The following is a 19,387-nucleotide window of genomic DNA, read 5'->3' as shown; positions in this document are numbered from 1 at the left end:
TATATTCAATGTCTGCTACATTTTGTGATACATATCCCATGTGCTACCCTGGCCTGCATGATTGTGTGTATTGTTTTTAAATTTTCTGTGGGTTAACTACATCACTTTCTTAAATTTTCTATGGGTTAACTACATCACGTTTGCTTTTATGCCAGGCTGTAATGGTTGTGTGAGTTCCCAGCTTCTGTTTGGCAGCTGTTTCATGTATATTGTGACCACTAGAGCACACCATATCTCTTCAAACTTCAGCAAGAAGACAAAGCTGTGTGTCCCCAAGATAAATACGATATGTTTTTCTACATTTCATTAGTTTAAGGCACCTCCTGCATTATTTTAAACTGGGACTGTTTTATTTAACATATATATAAGATGTCCAAATAAATACACAAAGTGCCAGTTTGATTTTATACATGTTTGTATTTTGAGTAGCATTATCATGTTAGGGACTTTTTCAGTAAACAGTTTCCTTGAGAACTTTTTCAGTATATTTACCTGATTCCACAAGTCGTAATGTATGGAAATTGGTACATTTCAGATAAACAGTTAAGAAATTTTCTCTTATGCTCATGCTTCTAAACCTGATGAAAAATTTTAAAACTATTCTATTTTTGGATGACAAAAGGAGTTAATTGAAAAATATGGAATGAAATAAAATGTAAATGATGCAGCAAATATGTTCGTGAGGCTTATTGCTCAACTGCAGCAAAACATAGCACTTACAGTTTCTGATACAGAATTCTCAGAAAAGCAAATTTCAGTATCACAGTATAATTAAGTAATGAGTGCATTCTAACAATTTGAATTTTTTGGGCTGAAAACAAATTAAAATGTTCTTAGTTACATCACACTCTGATTTGCAGGAAGTGAGTACTACTGGCTTTACTGTGAGCATATTCTTCTTAGATGTGAGAACATAACGGCTATCAGGTGTGTCTAACATTACTTGAATTTTTCAGACAGAGGTGAGAATATGGCATTCTCAAAGTGCCATCTTTCACACTTCACGGAAGATCAAATTATTGTCATGAGAAATGTGAAAGTATCATACACACAGATCACACATCCAGTTGCCTAAAATGCAGTGACTGCAGTATGAATGCTGATATGATTGACTAAGGTCAACAACGCCCCAAAAAGAGTAGGCCTGGGTCCTTCCGGAAGCACTACATCAAAAGAAGATTGTAAGATGGTTTGACTGGCTTTGACAAATAGACAGATATCAATGGTGGGAATCCATTTTTATGGGCCTTTGTGTGGGGAGCTATTGGGTATGACAACAAGACTGGTTTCTTAATTGTTGAAGGGAAACTGAATGCTTACCATTTTGTAGCAAAAATGGTAAACCCTGTTATATCCTTTGTGACTACAGTACCAAATGCCATATTCCAACAGATTAATGCCAACTCACACTACACTTTACACCTCAAACTCCTTAACCCTCCAGCAGGCGCGTCTAACTTTCATGACGCCACTAGACGTGCTGTATCTCGTGGATACATGCGACGATTTTTGTGTTTTTTTGTTTGTTTACAGGTTCTTTTTCTTTTGTTTTTGTTTTAAATTGCAGTTACCTTTATTTTTACAGATTTTACAAATACAGAAGTGAACATCAGGCTCATTACACTTTCAAATTAACAGAAATATTTGACATTTTGTAATGGAGAAGTACATGAAATTCTTTTAAAAATTGGTTTTATTATAGATGCAAATAAATTATTGAACTAATCAAAGCATGTCTCTTTTTACTGATTGCCCTTTACAGAAAGACATTGTTCACAAATTATTTTTGCGTGCTTTTGCAAACAAAGATGTGTACCGCATTTTTCACGTGTATACTTGGCTGAGACAAGTCTTTTTTGTCTCCCTGTAGCATGACTGGCACCTTTTTCTTTTCTTGTTTTCTGATTCCAAGGATTGTTCAGCATTTTCTTGCTCTTTTCCTTTAGGTTTGTACTTTACTAGCATTTACTTTATGTCATCAGGTAGAGTCATAATAAGAGCTCTTCTTTTGAGATGATCTTGCAGTAGAGTCAGAGCCAAAGTTTTGAGGTACTCGCACCGATTTGAGTATTTGTTCTTGTTGCCCAAGAAAATTACTCTTGAGTTGATGCCTGCAATGTTCAACAGGTGGAAAAAAATCACCATAGGCCATCTTCTTGTTGACCTAGCTACATTGTAGGTTGCACAGAGTTTGTCAACTACATCAGCTGCAGATTTGGTGTCATTATAGTGTAGAATAATTGCTGGTTTTCTTTCTCTAAACCTTCCGAAACCTTATTTGACGATACATGCATACTCGAAAGGAGGACTACGTGCTACGAAATTCGATGGCAGTTCCTTCTTGTTTTTTCTAATTGTGCCTACAAACGACAGTCTCCTTTTATGCAGTTCTCTTACTAACTCCAAACTAGTAAACCAGTCATCTGCTGTAATGTTTCTGCCCGTCCCATATATTGGTTCGGCAAGTCTCAGAACTACTTCTTTGGTGGAGTTGTTATTCTGAAAGGGTCCTTCTGGTTGTAATCCACAATATATTTCCATGTTGTAAGTATAATAAAGCTTGGCATCACATAGGCAGAAAATTTTGATGCCATATTTAGATGGTTTGGATGGTATGAACTGGTGAAATCCACACCGGCCTCGAAATGCTGGTAGCTGCTCATCAACTGTGACGTTCTGACCGAGGGAGTAATGTGTCTTGCAGTTATTCAAACACATGGTGAACATTTCCCTCGCGGCTGCTAATTTGTCTGTCTTGCGCTGTTCTTGTCTTGTGGCTCCATCATCAAAACGATCACATCTTATTAGGAACAGGAAACGTTTTTCGGACATGGTCATTCTAAAAATATTCAGACCAAGGTGATCTGCTGTCCAGAAGTCATGAACATTCTGTTGCCCACCACGGAACACACCAGCAAGGTATAACAAGCCAAGAAAGGCTTTTATGTCGATTGCGTCTGTGTCCTTGCAGTCACTCTCGCGAGCAAAATTTCCTTTTAGATCAGCTATATGCCTGTTAGTGTTGACCACAATTAGATCTGGGATATCATTACTGATGAATAGGCTCCAGCAGTCAATTTCAGTTACCATTTTCTTTGCGTCTCCAACTACCCCAGGCAGTTTGGTTAGTATATTATGAGGCCATGTCTGTGTTGCTTTCCAAGTCACTTTCCTCCATTTAGTTCCATCCTTACCTAAAATAAAAAAAAAATAAGTAGATTATACCATTATTAGCTATTGTTATTATTACATCTGAAAGCATATTTATTGTCTTTTCTACTCACCAAAACAGTAATGTTCATCAATTTCCTGCACTTCATTATTTTCCTCTTCATCAAATTCATGATCTGTGTCTGAGTCTACAGATCATGTTTCGAGTATATCTTCGGTTTCTGAATCAGTTTCTGCAAGATCATATCGTTTACTCATTTTGAAAGAGAGTACACGTAGCTATAATGAAACGTTGCTTCATTTAAAAGACAACAACACAACTGCCGACTTGCGTACGCTACAAACAATGCAACAGCTGCAGTCATTAGTGGCGACAAAGCGTTACCCGAGTAGGCGCGCTGTATCTGAGAGATACAGGCAGTACACGTTCCCACACCTGACTCATTTATGACCTTGTCAGGATCAGGATAAGACTGAAATTCCTGTGAAGCAATAAGAAAGGTATGACACAAGATGTCATGGGCCAGCAAACCGTTACCACTGTTCATTGCGGTAATATTAGAGAAAAAGTAGGTCATGTATCTCACAGATATATGCGCGACTGTCAGAGGGTTAAGGAATGTTCTGTTCATGACTGGCCTGTCTGGATCTCTGATTTGTCACGCATAGATGATACCTGGGATGTGATGGGGAGCTGTGTACTTCCATACCAGCCTTCAGCCAACAGTCTTCATTGACTGACACTGCATGTGTTCCAGACGGTGCACGAGATTTCTGAAGATGTCATTTGGAGGATGTTTACTTCCATGCCATAACAAATACAAGTGTGTTTTCATGTCCATTGGGTTACAGCTCATACTGATTGTTTTGACGGACTTCTGTTGCAAAAATAGAATGAATTCTTATTACTTTAATACCTCTTATGTAATGAACATCTTCATGTAGTATGATAAATATTGGACTGGTACTTCATGGTGTAATACTTTTCATTTCATCTACATTTACATACATGTATACATACATGCACACACACATACATACATACTTCACAAGCCACCATACAGTGCTTGTATCACTACTAGTAATTTCTTTTCCTGTTCCGTTCACAAATAGTGTGAGGGAAAAACAATCGTCTGCAGGCCTTTGTACAAGCCCTAATTTCTCGTATCTTTACAATCCTTATGTGGAATGTATGTTGGCATCACTGGATCATTCTGCAATCATCTTCAAATGCTAGTTCTCTAAATTTTCTCAGTAGTGTTTTGCGAAAAGAACGCCACCTTCCTGCCAGGGATTCCCATTTGAGTTCACAAACACCTTTGTAATACTTGCATGTTGATAAAACCTACCAGTAACAAATTTAGTAGCATGCGCCTTAATTGTTTCAATGTCTTCCTTTAATCCGACCTGATAGGGATCCCAAAGACTTGAGCAGTACTCAAAAATGGCTTGTACTAGTGTTTATATGTGTTCTCCTGTACAGATGGGCTACATCTCCTGTACAGATGAGCTACACACTCCTAAAATTCTCCCAATAAACTGAAATTTTCTAGTGTTCTTGTATACAACTGACCATACATACTTGTTTCATTTTAAATCGCTATGCAGTGTCACATGTGGATATTTGATCGAGGAGACTATGTCAAGCAGCCCACCACTGATGATGTATTCAAACATTTTGGGATTGTTTTTCCTACTCGTCTGCATTAATGTACATTATTCTACAATTAGAGCAAGCTGTCATTCATCACGCCGATTAGAAATATTGTCCATGTCATTGTGTATCTTTCCACAGTCACTCAACAATGACACCTTCCCATACACTATAGTGTCATCAGCAAACATTTGCAGATTGCTTCTCACCCTATCTGCCAGATCATTTATGTATATAGAGAACAAAAGCTGACCAATCATACTTCTCTGGGGCACTGCTGATGATACCCCTGTCTTTGATGAACATTTGCAATCGAGGACATTGTACTGGGTTCTATTACTTAAGAAGTCTATGAGCCACTCTCATATTTAGGAATCTAATCTGTATGCTCAAACCTTCATTAACAGCATGGAGTGGAGCACTGTGTCAAATGCTTTCTGGAAATGTAGGAATATGAAATCTGTCTGTTGCCATTCATCTATGGTTTGCAGGATATCGTGTAGACAAGGGAAAGTTGAGCTTCACATAAATGATGCTTTCTACATAATTGCTGATTTGTGGAGATAAGTTTTTCCATCTTAAGAAAATGTATTCCATGCTATGTTCATATGTTCAAGAGTTTTGCAGAAAACTGATGTTAAGGATGTTTGTCTGTAATTTTGTGGGTCTGTTATTTTACCATTATATACTGGAGTCATCTGGAGTTTTTTTCAGTCTCTTACAGCTCCGGCTGGGTGACTGATTCATGATAAATGCAAGATATGTAAGGAGTCAGTGAGCCACGAGTACTCTTTGTAAAAGTGAGTTGGGATTCGATCCAGACCTAGTGACTTATTTGTTTTGACCTCTTTGAGTTGCTTCTCTACATTAGGTTTGCCTATTATTGTGCCCTCCATAAGGGAGTCTGTGCAGTGGTCAAACGACAGCGCGTTTGCACTTGATCTCCTACATGAACAATTTTTTAAACATGAAATTTAAAATATCAGCCTTCCTTTTTCTGTCTTCTATTGGCATGCAAGACTGGCCAACAAATGACTGAACAGAAGCCTTTGACTGGCTTAGTGATAGTATGTAGGACCAGAATTTTCTAAGGAATGATGGTGGAAGTTGTTGTGTGGTTGGTGCATCAGTTTTCTTATGGATGCATGAATTTCTGCTAATTTTTGCCTGCTATGATCTGCACCTTCAGTTCTAAATTGAGAGTGCAACATTATCTGTTTCTGAGCATTTTCTGAATTTTGTTGTTAAACAGCTGTGGGTTTTTTCTGTCCTAATCCCAAGTACTCTGCACATACTTCTCCACAGTACAATTTACAATCAGTTTAAACTTTGCCCATAATTCTTTTATGTCCATTATATTGGAACTAAATTGTGTCTGTTCATCATCTAAGTGGGATGCTAACAACTTCTTATCTACTCTTTCTAGCAAAAAACTTTACTGGCCTTTTTGATGGATTTATTAACTTTAGTAATCATCACTGCTATGATGATTTGATCATTAATACCTCTCTCTATACTGACAGATTCTGTAGACACAATATTCTTGTTGACTGTAATGAACACTCCCCATGCTATGATGTCTAATCTGTCTTTTCTATATAAGCTCCACTCCTTGCAAAATATTTTGGAGCTTTCTACTTTGGATTTCAGCCAGCTCTTGATTCTGAAAATAGTTAAGAGTTGGATAACTTTCCTGGAGGGCAATAGATTCAGGAACTTTGTTATGAATACTTATTCTATTTACTGTTAAAATTTTGATGGTCAAAGAGTCCTTGCTTCGTATGTATTATGATTTCAGGCGCTGCATGTCAACTGGCGAACATTCGTCAAGGGGCATCAAACTATCACCTAGCCTAAAAACCTCCCCTGTACACTCTATAAGTACTCTGCTATTTAAGTAGCTGCTTCCCTTGTGTAGTCCACCCCTGACCTATCAACCTGAGTCCTACAATTCTCCTTCTCATAATGCAGGTCCAGAAATCTGCAGCAAAGACTGTGGTGGAACCATTGGAGCCTTTGGTTGAGACTCTCCACTCAACTTCAAACCAAACGACCCTGAGCAACTGTGGGTATGAAGCTGCAAATTGGGAGCTGTGCTTGCAGCCTGTGAATGAGACCAGCAATCTTCACCACTTATGCCAGTCGCCTGTATGAACTGAGAGTGGCCTGAGAACCGTAGCAACAGACATCATTGGGCCAATGTTAGTCACAACTTGGAGATGACCGCCCACTACACCCTCCAAAACTGCAGGCAAGGCCTTGTCCACATCTTGGGTGATGCCCCCTCCCCCTCCGCCATAGGCATACTGATTGACATTGGACTTCCTTCCTACCCTGATGCTACTTCCGAATGAGTGAGGCCAGATGGTCAGCCTTCACATTGACTCTCCGCTTGAGTGACATGAATATGTTACAACGAACCACTCATCCTGTGGTGAAGTCAGAGTCCGCATGTTGGGTACACTGCAAGTTGCCTAGGCAGCAGAGATCATGGCCAAAACAAATGATGCCTGAGGTGTTCCATTTGATGTGCCAATTTCTCTGCCACCACTACCCCCTGGGGCAGCAGCCAGTAGCTGGCTGACTCCAACCAAAAGTATCTACAGCTGTTTGCGAACTGCAGCTAAATCCTTCTGCATCCACTTACAGCATACACAAATTCTATCCGTACCAATACTACTATAAAAACACACAAAGGAAGCCAGATACATAACTTACTACTAGTCTGATATGTCACCAAAGGAGACTGACACCTTACTGAGCTGTGAAGTTAGCCATTCAAAAGAAATGACAGCTATGTTACAGACTGTGCAGATCCACATTTTTCAGCAACTAAAACGCAAGACGACTACTCTTAAATACAAAAACATGTAAGGAATATAAAAATTAAACTAAGAAAGCTCACCAGAAAAGCTAAATATTAAACTTGCTACTCTCCTGGTGTGTCACCAATGGAGGCTGGATCCTCCTGCCATGTATGTTGATAAACAACAGATTATTCGAATCTGGACTGAAAGGCTTTCTTGTGAAACATTCCTTTTCCTTCTTCAGGAGTTCCACGCAGTAGGTAGTGTCTCACTATTTAGTGTTGTATGTTAAATATCTTGTTGTAGATCTTATTTTTGTTTTTTGTGAGTCCGTAATCAGTGGATGTTGGAATGTTCAGTTACTCAATTATTATCGTGGTCTTCAGTTCTGCTCTGGTTGATTCTGCGCTGTACAATTTTTATGCCCCCCTCCCCCTAACACTGGGATGTCATTGGTCATGAAATCAAAAGATTACTTCCTCATAGCTACAGCAAACATTGCGTCTACTAAAAGCCAAATCCTTATGCATTAGATTAACTTTGGCAGACACTACAGGGCTCCCAACAGACATTGGTCTCAAAAATACAATCCTTAAAGAAAACTTTCCTGACAGAATAAAAATGTTTACCAGACCGGGACCTGAACATGGGACTTTTGTCTTCACTGCCAAGTGCTCTACTGGCTGAGTACACAGGGATGACGCAGACAACCTCTCTGCAATTTTGTGTTCATGACTGAAGGGTCATAATACTCAACTTTGTATGTGATGTCCAATGAGTGAAGAATGTGCCATGGCCCAAAGTGGTGGTGTAGTAACTTTTCCAATACTCTTACTTCTGCACAGGTGCAAAAATCCACACCAAGTCTTCCAGAATGTATCTCACTGACTGGTGCTTTTATTAGAGTGTTCTCGGTCCTTTTCATTGTCATCCAGCCAGTTGTCTTGCTTCTTCGGTCTTGGTGATGAGGTGTTTTATGTAATTATTTTGAGTATCATCCAGTTGATACAGGGAACGGTGTATCTGTTTTTATTTCACCCTTGCGATCATGAAATAGAAACGACAGTGTGAAGCCTGTAGTGTCTTACTTTGCAGTGTTATATGTGAGTGTCACAGTGGGTCGTATTGCATCCCCATCTCTTGTTTGACCTCAACATACATCTAAAGCATGCCTGCCAACATCTTATTAAAGCATTCTGTGACACCGTTGTACTGTGGGTGATATAGTAATTGGAAGTTACCTCTGAGACTCTTCTTGGCTGGAAAACATTTTCAAAATCAGATATCATCACATTGTGTGCCCTGAGCTTCAAGAATGATGTATTCTACAAGGAAGTGGCAATTTCTGGAGCTTCAGCAGTTGGCACAACTTAAGTGCAGCGTAGCAGGTAAGGTAGTTAGTGCAGACTGTTATCCATCAATTTCTGTTTGTCAACATTGGGAACCTCTCCAAGAAGTTGATTCTGATCTGGTGGAATGGCGCTTCTACAAGCTGAATTGATATGAGATATCTTGGAGGTAATTACGAGTGGCGCTTCAGTCACTGGCATTCTGTACAGTGGCTTGTATGGTGTGTAACAGGTTGGTGGATACCTGACCAGTGACATCTGAGTTGAAATCTGATTCTGTGAAGTCTTCACAAACCCCAGATGATCAGATGATGCATCATTCTGGAAATACTTCAAGATAGCTGGCCGTAGGTGAGCTGGGATGATGAACAACCGTTTTGGCTCCAGTGGATTGTAGTTACTCTTATACAATGTTCCATTTATTAATTCAGACTCTCCTATGGTCAGTTACTCCTCTTTCAAGGCTTATGTGGTTTTCAGCAGTGACGAATTTTGCCTCTGTTCAGCCACAAATTTATTTAATGCGCCAATGATTGAGAGTTCATCCATGCTACTGTATTCCACCAGAGGATTCCTTGAAAGGCATTCGGTGTCCTTGTGTTCGCATCCCCTTTTAAAAAACCTGTGATGTCGAACTCCTTGAGCCTCAGTGTCCATCTCGCCAGCTGACTTGATAGTTAGCCAGCATGGAGAATGGTCGTCCATCACAATAGTGCATGGTTTGCTAAATAAATAGATCCAGAACTTCTTAATGGCCCAAACAATTGCAAGCCACTCTGTCGTGGTTGTTGAGTATTTCATCTTGGACTTGGAGAGTACATTAGAAGCATAAACCAACACCTTTTCAGCAACTTCTCAGTCTGCTCCAGAATTGCACCTATCCCATTTTAGCCTTGATGTGATGTTCTGTATCAGCACTTTTGTAATACAGTGTACAACTGGAGATGAATATAGTGCACCTTAAGGACAAGGGAAGATATTTCTTGCATGTCATTCAAGAAAAATTTGGCATCTTCCTACAGTAGTTCCTGCAAAGGAGTTGTGTTGGTACAGAAGTCCTTTATAAATTGCCAGTAATGTGAGCACACTTCAAGAAAATTCATAACATCATGAATGTGTCAAGAAGTCAGAAACTCTATGACTGCTCTCATTTTCTGTGGATTGTAATAGATTCCAGTGCCATTAATTGGGTGCCCAAAGAATTTTATTTCTTGGGTTACAAAGAGGCACTTCTTAAGATTAAGGTAGAAGCCTGAGGTCTAAACATGCTTTATCAATGTTGTCAGGTTGCTTGGATGTACTTCAAATGCCTTCCAAAAATGGTAGTGTCATCCAGATAGCAAAAACACATTGTCCATTTAGTGTCCAAGCAGGTTGTTTGTCGTATGCCCAAAAGTGTTTGGAGAATTAAACACTCAAAATTACATAACTTTGAATTCGTAGAGGCCATTAGGTGCTACGAAGGCAGTCTTTACCAGTCAACAATGATTTGCCAGTTAAGAAATACTTTGCCCTTTAGTCTAGAGTGTCATCAATGCATGATACTGGTTGGACATATTTTTTGTGGTTTTTTCCCTGTCATTGTAAGTCTACCCAGAAATGCTATTTGCCATCCTCTTCCTTTACATGGTCCACAGGAAAAAACCAAGGACTTTCTGAAGGTTCAGTGATGTCATCTTGCAGCATCATCTCCTCTTCCTGCCAAATTATGCATCATTCAGTTGGTGACACTCGGCTTAATTGGTGGATGGTCCCTATTGCTGATACAAAGTTTTACTGTGGGTCAGTTGGTCAGTCATTTCTTCACTGTGAATTTGAAAGCATTTGAAAATTGTCACAGAATGGCTAACTCTCACCAATGTTGTTCTCAGTCAGGCCAGATTCTATTGGCCTTGTCCAATCCAAGCGTGTACTTCTTCTCAAATGACCCCATCGTTGTTGAGAAGTTCAAACTTAATCTTCCTTCCTTCAGAAGCTATGTCTGTGTTTGCTTTGTCTTGTGCAGCTCTTCAGCATCCTATTTCTGACTGTCCACCATTTCTTCGTGGCCTCCTTAGTGCCAGTTACTATTCTGCTTATATTTCTTTTCTTGCTTTCAGTCACTCTCTGTCTAGGTTTCTTTGGCATAAATTTGTACTTTCCATGTTTTTATAGTTTCTCTATTCTTTATCATAATTCCCATCCACTTTCTTTTTCTTTTGTCTCTTTCCCTCCTAAGTTTATTGTGTAGCCTCTTTCCTTGATGTCAGATATTCACCAGAGATAAGGGTATCATCAGGATTGCCCCGGGATGTGTGATAGGACTGCTCTTATTATCTGTATACATAAATGATCTGACAGACGGGGTGTGCAGAAATCTACAGCTGTTTGCTGATGATGTTGTGATGTATAAGAAGGTTTCATTATTGAGTGACTGTAGTGGACACAAGAGGACTTCAACAAAATTTCTCTTTGGAATGATAAGTGTCAGCTTGCTCTAAATGTAGAAAAATGTAAGTTAATGCAGTTGTGTAGGAAAAACAATCCCATAATGTTTGAACACAGCATAAGTAGTGTGCTGCTTGACAAAGTTGCATCAGTTATAAACCCAGGTGTAATGTTGCAAAGCAGTATGAAATGGAACAAGGACATAAGGATGGTGATAGGGAAGGCGAATAGTCAATTTCAGTTTATTGTGAGAATTTTGGGAAAGTTGCTCATTTATAAAGTGAACAATGTATAAAACACTAGTGTGACCTATTCTTGAGTACTGCTCAAGTGTTTTGGATCCACACCAGGTCAAACTGAAGGAAGACATCAAAGTAGTTCAAAGGTATGCTGCTAGATTTATTACTGGTAGGTTCAATTAGCATGCAAGTATTCTGGAGATGCTTTGTTTACTCGAATGGGAATCCATGGAGGGAAGATGGCGGTCTTATTGAGTAACTTAAGAGAACTGCCATTTGAGGCTGATGGCAGAACAATTCTACCGCTACCAGCGTTTATTTTGCACAAGGACCATAAGGATAAGATAAGGAAAATTAGGGTGTGTACAGAGGCACATAGAGAGTTGTTTTTAGTTCACTCCATTTGTGAGTGGAAAGGGTAAGAAAATCGCAGGTAGTGGTACAAGGTACTCTTCACCATGCACCATATGGTGGCTTGAGAAATGTAGATGTATATGTTCTTCTTGCTATTCCATTTCTCTCACTATCATATTATGATCTTGAATAAATGATTTTTGAATTCTGTAGCCAACTTGAAGTGCGACATTAGTTTGTGACAACTTTTATTCAATAATTGTATTTCTTATAACTATGGAAGTGTTTTTGCCAAAGTTAATTAAACACCGTAGTTTCTCCCCTATTCTCCCATTATTTATTCATACATTTTGAATAACTCCCTACTACTTTTTGAACAACACAGGAAAACGAGAGATTGCTATTTGCCGTAAAGAAGACACGTTAAGCTGCAGACAAGCACACTTTAAAAGATACATAAACCTTTTGACCACACCAAAAGAGAAACTCACACAAGCAAGCACACCTCGTGTGCACATGACTGCCAACTCCAGCATCTTGGGCTAGAATGGTGATGGTGGTGGTGGTGGTGGTGGTGATGATGATGATGATGACGATGATGTTTGGTTTCTGGGGTGCTCAACTGCGTGGTTATCAGTGCCCATACAAAGTCCAAATCTTTACACAGTCCAGTCTATCCACTTTCATGAATGATAATGAAATGGTGAGAACAACACAAACCCCCAGTCCCCAGACAGCCGGTAGATGAATCCAGTACACCATATCCAAAGGCAACAATGCTAGCCACTGGACCATGAACTGCAGACACAGGCCTGAATGCCAAACTACTTTTTGGATTGTCTAATTTTTCCTACTTGTAGCAATCTTAAGTCATTTCATGTTATAAGTCTTATTTTGTTGTCCTACCTCTTTTCTTAAAGTTTTCTTTCTTGCTTGATGAGAATTGTGGTTTGTATATTGTGTTTCTGGAGAGCCAACAGAGGAGATGGTCAAGATTGTTTTACAAGCAATTCTATCATTATATAGGGGATAATAGTGTGGTATCTTTCTGTTGCTTTGCCCATAGGCAGAAGGTGACCAACTTCTATTAGTTATCTAGCATCTGTTGGAGTACAGATGAAGGAGTGAGTAAAAGGGGCAGGGGTACGGGGGGGGGGGGGGGGGGGGGTGTGGAAGTTCTCTTCCTCCTTTCCCTTTAGAGCCATTGATCATCTATGCATCCAGGCTATCAGGTGGGTCAACTGAAACTTTTCTCTGTCTCATAAAATTGAGGTTGCTATTTTTCCCTTTTCTCATCTAGGCCTTGGCGTGTAGGTTGGCATTATGAATTTTGTGATAAGGTTTCCTAATTAGTCATGATTCAAGGTAGAGTGGATACTACTGTATCATTTTATGAAGTCTGGATCATATTATTTGTGTTGTATGTGGAGTGAAGCCCTGATGGTACTGGTTAACTGCAGGTAACATTTCTCTGCAGTTATATATTAATAATGATGCTCACATTGAATCTGTCTTGGTTCAGGTTGTGGCAATTGAGTATTTGTGAAACTGAAAGTTGTGGTGTATCTAAAAAAAAAAAGTTGTACTGCCAGTCTCTAGTGCAGAATATCTTCTGTAGACAGCAATTGTGAAATTGTAGAACAGTTCAGATTCAACATTAAACTGTGCCTGTCCGTAGTAGCTTGACTAACCCAATCCAATGGTCGGCAGAAGGCAACCAAATGAAACATTCTTTGTAAACTGCTGCCATGTCCAAACCTACATTTGGATTAAAAATTTTAAGGAGTGAGAATAATAATATGAATATTTAGAGAGCAGAAGGTTGGTCAATATCAAACAGAATATATTAACAGTCTGGTGCATGCCTGCAGTGTATACAGGGTGGTCAGAAAATGTGTGAAATACTTGTAGAGATGTTACAGGGCAGGTTGTATTGATAAATAAATGTTAAGAAAGAAATTCGATATGTTGCGCTGTTTCCGAGTTATTTAGCATTGAAGTTAGCCAATCAGATCGTCGCACGCATAAATTCAAGTTTCAGCTAACAAGACAAAGCACTCGTTGGGCAACACTGCCCCTGGCAGGCTGCTTGAATGCGAGCATGCAATGCCCCAATTGGCTAAATTCTATGCTAAATAACTCGGAAATGGAGCAACGTATCGAATTTCTTTCTTAACATTTATGTCTCAGTACAACCTGTCCTATAACATCCCTACAAGCATTTCACACATTTTCTGATCACCCTGTATAAGGGGATGCAAGACTAGTAGATCTTCTCTTGTTTTTGCACCAGGGACATTTATTCCCACAGCCAAGCAGTTTTGCTGCTTAGCATGGACATTTTAAGTGCATCTTACATTGCCATGAGTTGAGGGAAGAACAGCCTCCTGCTGGACAGTTATCAAAAAATGTCATAGTGAACACTGTGTTAAAAGAGAGTGTGTAAGGTCTGAAACTGTGTTTGTATGATCAACATAGTGTGAAAAACTGTAGCATGACTTGCTTTGAATATGTCTCTTATAGACAAAATCACTGTTTGAGAACACACAATCCAGCTGCTTGTTGAGAATAATTGCAAATCATTTGGTGATATGAATGTTGACAATTATTGCTGAGCATGCTGCTTCTCCGTAAACAATATCTCATCAGGCAAATCTTGATAGATGTTAAATAGTTTGCTGTTATTTTTCATGAAATCTGTTGAATAGTGTCACAAATCACCTGCTTCTGTTATGTAAACTACAATTTCTGAAGAGATGAAACACTTTAATAATTTGGCGAGAGACGTGGCAGTCTTTATGGACCATCCAGTGGAAACTAGAAGAAAATAGTATTTGTAATTTTCCTTTTACTGGTGCGATGTGATATCATAAATTTTTTTTAATCTTTTTTACATAAAAGCTTTCAGTGTAAAAATTCTCTCTTTCTGCCTCACAAAAAGTCTTTCATTTTGATTTATACTCTTTATATTCTTCTGAATGTTGTCTACTTTCCTGCTATTTGAGAACAAACAAATAATTTTAAATGATCTAACTGTAGAATTTATCTTTTTTGCGTAGGCTGGCATAAAAACTCATGTTCGAGAACTTATCAATAAATTAGGTGAGCAGAGTGTGGACTCAAACAGAGAATTAGTTGCTCAAAAAATTTTGAATGCTTTACAAGGGAAAGGTATTCTGGATGATGTCATCAAAACATTCAGTAGTAAGAAACCTGAAAATTTTGCAGGTGGATCAAGGAAGAAGGAAACCAGAGAACATGATGTTAACGGTAAAATAACACCACAAGAGAATATAAATCTAAGTTAAAAAAGGGAAAATACAAACTTACATATATTTGTCCATTTCTAGGCACATTCGTCCTGGGTGTGAAACAGTATGCACTGCCAACAACAAAATTTCATGAATCATCATCAAACAGGGAAGTCACAAGCAGCCCTGCAGACAATCCATCTGACAGACTGGGTCAGTTCAGAACACAGTTAGAAATTGAAGTTAGAAGTGGAAAAGCATTCATTGACTTCTTGTTGGAAGAACAGCTGTCCTTAAATAGCAGTGATTCTTGGCTCAACATTTTCTTTTATTTCCGGGGTCAGAGACGTTGGGTTAAGCCCACAATATGTGCTTGTGAACCCCAGTTCAGTGGAAATTTCACATTTGAACTTAATGTGCCACACATAGGACAACTCTTGGCAATTTCTGATCCAATCCATATGGTTCTTCTGAAGGTATCATCATCTGGTGAGAGACGTCTTCTGTCTTCTCATTTCATGGATTGGAGAGAGATCCTTGTTTGTTCTCAGTCACAGAAATGTTTCATGGTGGAGTTTCTGGGAGTTGGTGAGTTTTAAAAATTAATTTGTCATTCTATTTTATATAATTGTAGTTTTGAAAGATGCTATTGGTGTGATACTTTGGTTTAGTTGTTTTTCTGTGTTGCACATAGACTTCACACAGTGTGAAATTGTCAGCTTGCTTGTAGTTATTACTGATGTTCATTATTGAAGGTTACTGTGATTTCCATAGATATGTTTCAAGAATGAGTGTCCATTTGAGGAGTTCCTGTTGTTTTCTTGTTAGTTAGAAACAATTGCAGAAAAAATTAACCTATTGGATTGTAATCAATAATATCTTAATTTATTAGTAGTGAAACTAAACAGTATTGCAAATCCTCCTAGCTAGTTAATTGTTTATTGTTAGTTATTTATTCTTACTATAATCTTCTGTGATGTTGTTAGACATGTCAGATTCATCTAAAGCGAATTAGACATTAATTAATTCACGCATACAGGCATGTTTACTTACAGGCCTAATTTTACTTGGATTTGTATATTGTGTACAATACTCATTTTTAAAACAAGTAAACTGATTATCCTGAAAGTAATACTATGCCATATATTCTTACTTATTTATTAGCCATTACTAAAACTATACATTTTGCATACATCCATTTGGCTGACATCATGAATATGGTAAAACTTCTGCCTTTCTATTACACCATTGGTTTTTTTTTTGGAAAACTGAACCAGCATCCTTCATAATTAGGAAAACATTGAGGTCAGGAAGCTGGAAAGCAGGTATTTTTAAAGAATATAGTTGGATAACAGAGGTGCTTTGGTACAAGAGTAATTCAGTAAATAAACAAATTTTTTAAAAGTATTTATTATGAGAATGTAATACAACCATATTTATTTTTCAATATAATACCCCTCATTTTGTAAGCAATTATGTCAGTGCTGGACAAGCTTCTCAGTTCCACATGCAAAGAACAACTGGGACATGAGCGTAACTAGTTACGCACTGCTGCCTATGCTTCCTCATTACTAGCATCTCTTGAGCCTCTGAGAGCTTCTTTCTTTTGATTGAAAATGCACCCAACTGTCATCTACCACTACAATATGATAAAGAAATGTTGTCCCTTCAGCCTCATGCTGTTGCAGAAACTCCCTGCATACATACAGGCAACTTTCTTTAATTTCTGGTGTCAAATGTTTTGGAGTCCACCTCACACACACACTTTCTTGACCATCAGTAGGTCATGAACCATATAATGAGCTGATCTGACACTAATGTTCATTGTTTCTGCAATGTCACTCACCATAATATGCCTGTTTATATGTATCAGCTCGTCAACTCTCACAATGTCATTCACTGTGACTACACAGACAGAGTGTCTTGATTGTGGTGAATCTTCAACAATTGTTGCACCCAGTTTGAAGTTATCTGTCAATCCATACACTTGTGATTATCTGAAACAACTTTCACCGTATTGCACTACCATCCGATAGGAAATTTTGATTGGTTTTAACCCTTCAGCTAACAGAAACCTAATGATGCTCTGCTGTTCCACATTCCTGCAAACCTGCATATGTGCCACCATCTTGTTTCATTGATTCCCAGCATCCAGTTCTTGAGGCAGGTGTGCCGAGCCCATAGTTCTAGGACACCACTGAAAAATAACAAAGGAAAACAAACTTTATTAAAGTTTTGTATTTTTTATACAACTTTTCCAGTTATTTATTGAATGGACCTTGTATAAGTTGCATTTTTATTAACCCCTGTTATGTGTAAGCAAGTAATCCTTAACTATATACTATGTTTTATTTAATGTTTTAATGACCTTTTCAAATATGTTAATTTCAGATTGTTTTTCTAATATTTAATTTATTGTAAAATTTTATATTTTGGAATTCATTATCTTCTTGTAATACAGGTTCACAGGCCCAATAAATTGTTAAAATTATGTGATATTCACTTCTAGCTCAAACCGTTTTGTTATGCTGTTACAGTTATTTCTTTAGTGCCACTTCCAAGTATAAGGTTTGACATCATATTGAGGATTAGAAATAGATAAAAAATACGTTATTTTCATGTTGGGGTTTCACTTCCATCAAGAATGACACAACCCTTAAATATTTTTAGCATATTTGTATGCCATAATATGACCTTAAATCTTATTCTAAAAATGACACGAAAACCAGAATTGTAATAGTGCAATAAAATGGCTGCAGTTAATTTTCAGGAACTGGTGCCCCACAGCTCATGTTGTTGTGGTCTTCAGTCCAAAGACTGGTATGTTGGATCTCTCCGTGCTACTCTATCCTGTGCAAGCCTCTTCCTTTCTGAGTAACTACTGCAATCTAATTCATTTTGAACCTGCTTAGTTTATTCATCTCTTGGTCTCCCTCTATGATTTTTACCCTCCATGCTTCCCTCCAATACTAAATTTGTGATCCCTTGATGCCTCAGAATGTGTCTTACCAACTGATCTCTTCTTCTAGTCAAGTTGTGACACAAATTCCTTTTCTCCCCAATTCTATCCAGTACCTCCTCATTAGATATATGATCTACCCCTCTAATCTTCAGCATTCTTCTGTAGCACCAAATTTCAAAAAGCTTTTGTTCTCTTCTTGTCTAAACCATTTAGCATCCATGTTTCACTTCCATACATGGCTACACTCCATACAAATACTTTCAGAAAAGATTACCTGACACTTAAATCTACACTCGATGTTAACAAATTTCTCTCCTTCAGAAATGCTTTCCTTGCCATAGCTGGACTGCATTTTATATTCTCTCTGTTTTGGCCATCATCAGTTATTTTACTGCCCAAATACCAGAAATCGTCTACCACTTTAAGAATCTCATTTCCTAATCAAATTCCCTCAGCATCACCCGATTTAATTTGACTACATTTTTTAATCTAATTTTTAAGCTTCACATAATTTAAGTTGATTACATTCCAGTATCCTCATTTTGCTTTTGTTGATGTTCATTTTATATCCTTCCTTCAAGACACTGTCCATTCTGTTCAACTGCTCTTCCAAGTCCTTTGCTGTCTCTGACAGAATTACATTGTCATCGGCAAACTTCAAGGTTTTTATTTCTTCTCCACAGATTTTAATTCCTAACCCATATTTTTCATTTGGTTCCTTTACTGCTTGCCGAATATACAGTTTGAATAACATCAGGGATAGGCTACAACCCTGTCTCTCTCCCTTCTCAATCACTGTTTCTGCTTCATACCCCTTGCCTCTTATAACTGTCATTTTGGAACTGGAATTATTATATTCTTCTTGAAGCCTTGAGGGTATTTAGCTTGTCACCTACATCTTGCTCACCATATGGAGGAGTTTTATTGTGGCTGGCTCTCCCAACGCTATTAGTAGCTCTAACGGCATGTTGCCTACTCCTGGGGCATTGTTTCAACTTAGGTCTTTCAGTGCTCTGTCAAATTGTTCACGCAGTATCATATCTCCCATCTCATATTCATCTACATCATCTTCCATTTACATAATATTGCTCTCAAGTACATCGCCCATGTACAGACTCTCTGTATACTCATTCCAACTTTCTGCTTTCCCTTCTTGGCTTAGAACTGGTTTCC

The 19,387-nt window shown here is 38.3% G+C and overlaps 1 protein-coding gene across 1 annotated transcript in view; it reads left to right on the top strand.

The window, feature by feature from the left end:
- LOC124594477 (centrosomal protein of 76 kDa-like) overlaps nt 1-19,387 on the top strand; it is a 131,218-nt gene that overhangs the window by 17,780 nt on the left and 94,051 nt on the right. The window contains exons 2-3 of the mRNA XM_047132856.1: nt 15,061-15,271; nt 15,352-15,840. Of these exons, the coding sequence (XP_046988812.1) occupies nt 15,061-15,271; nt 15,352-15,840 (700 nt within the window). The remainder of the gene's footprint in view (nt 1-15,060; nt 15,272-15,351; nt 15,841-19,387) is intronic.

This window comes from Schistocerca americana, chromosome 1 (assembly GCF_021461395.2).
Source record: "Schistocerca americana isolate TAMUIC-IGC-003095 chromosome 1, iqSchAmer2.1, whole genome shotgun sequence".
NCBI classification, from domain to species: domain Eukaryota; kingdom Metazoa; phylum Arthropoda; class Insecta; order Orthoptera; family Acrididae; genus Schistocerca; species Schistocerca americana.
Note: the sequence above shows the minus strand (reverse complement) of the source record. Positions and strands in the feature narration are given on the sequence as shown.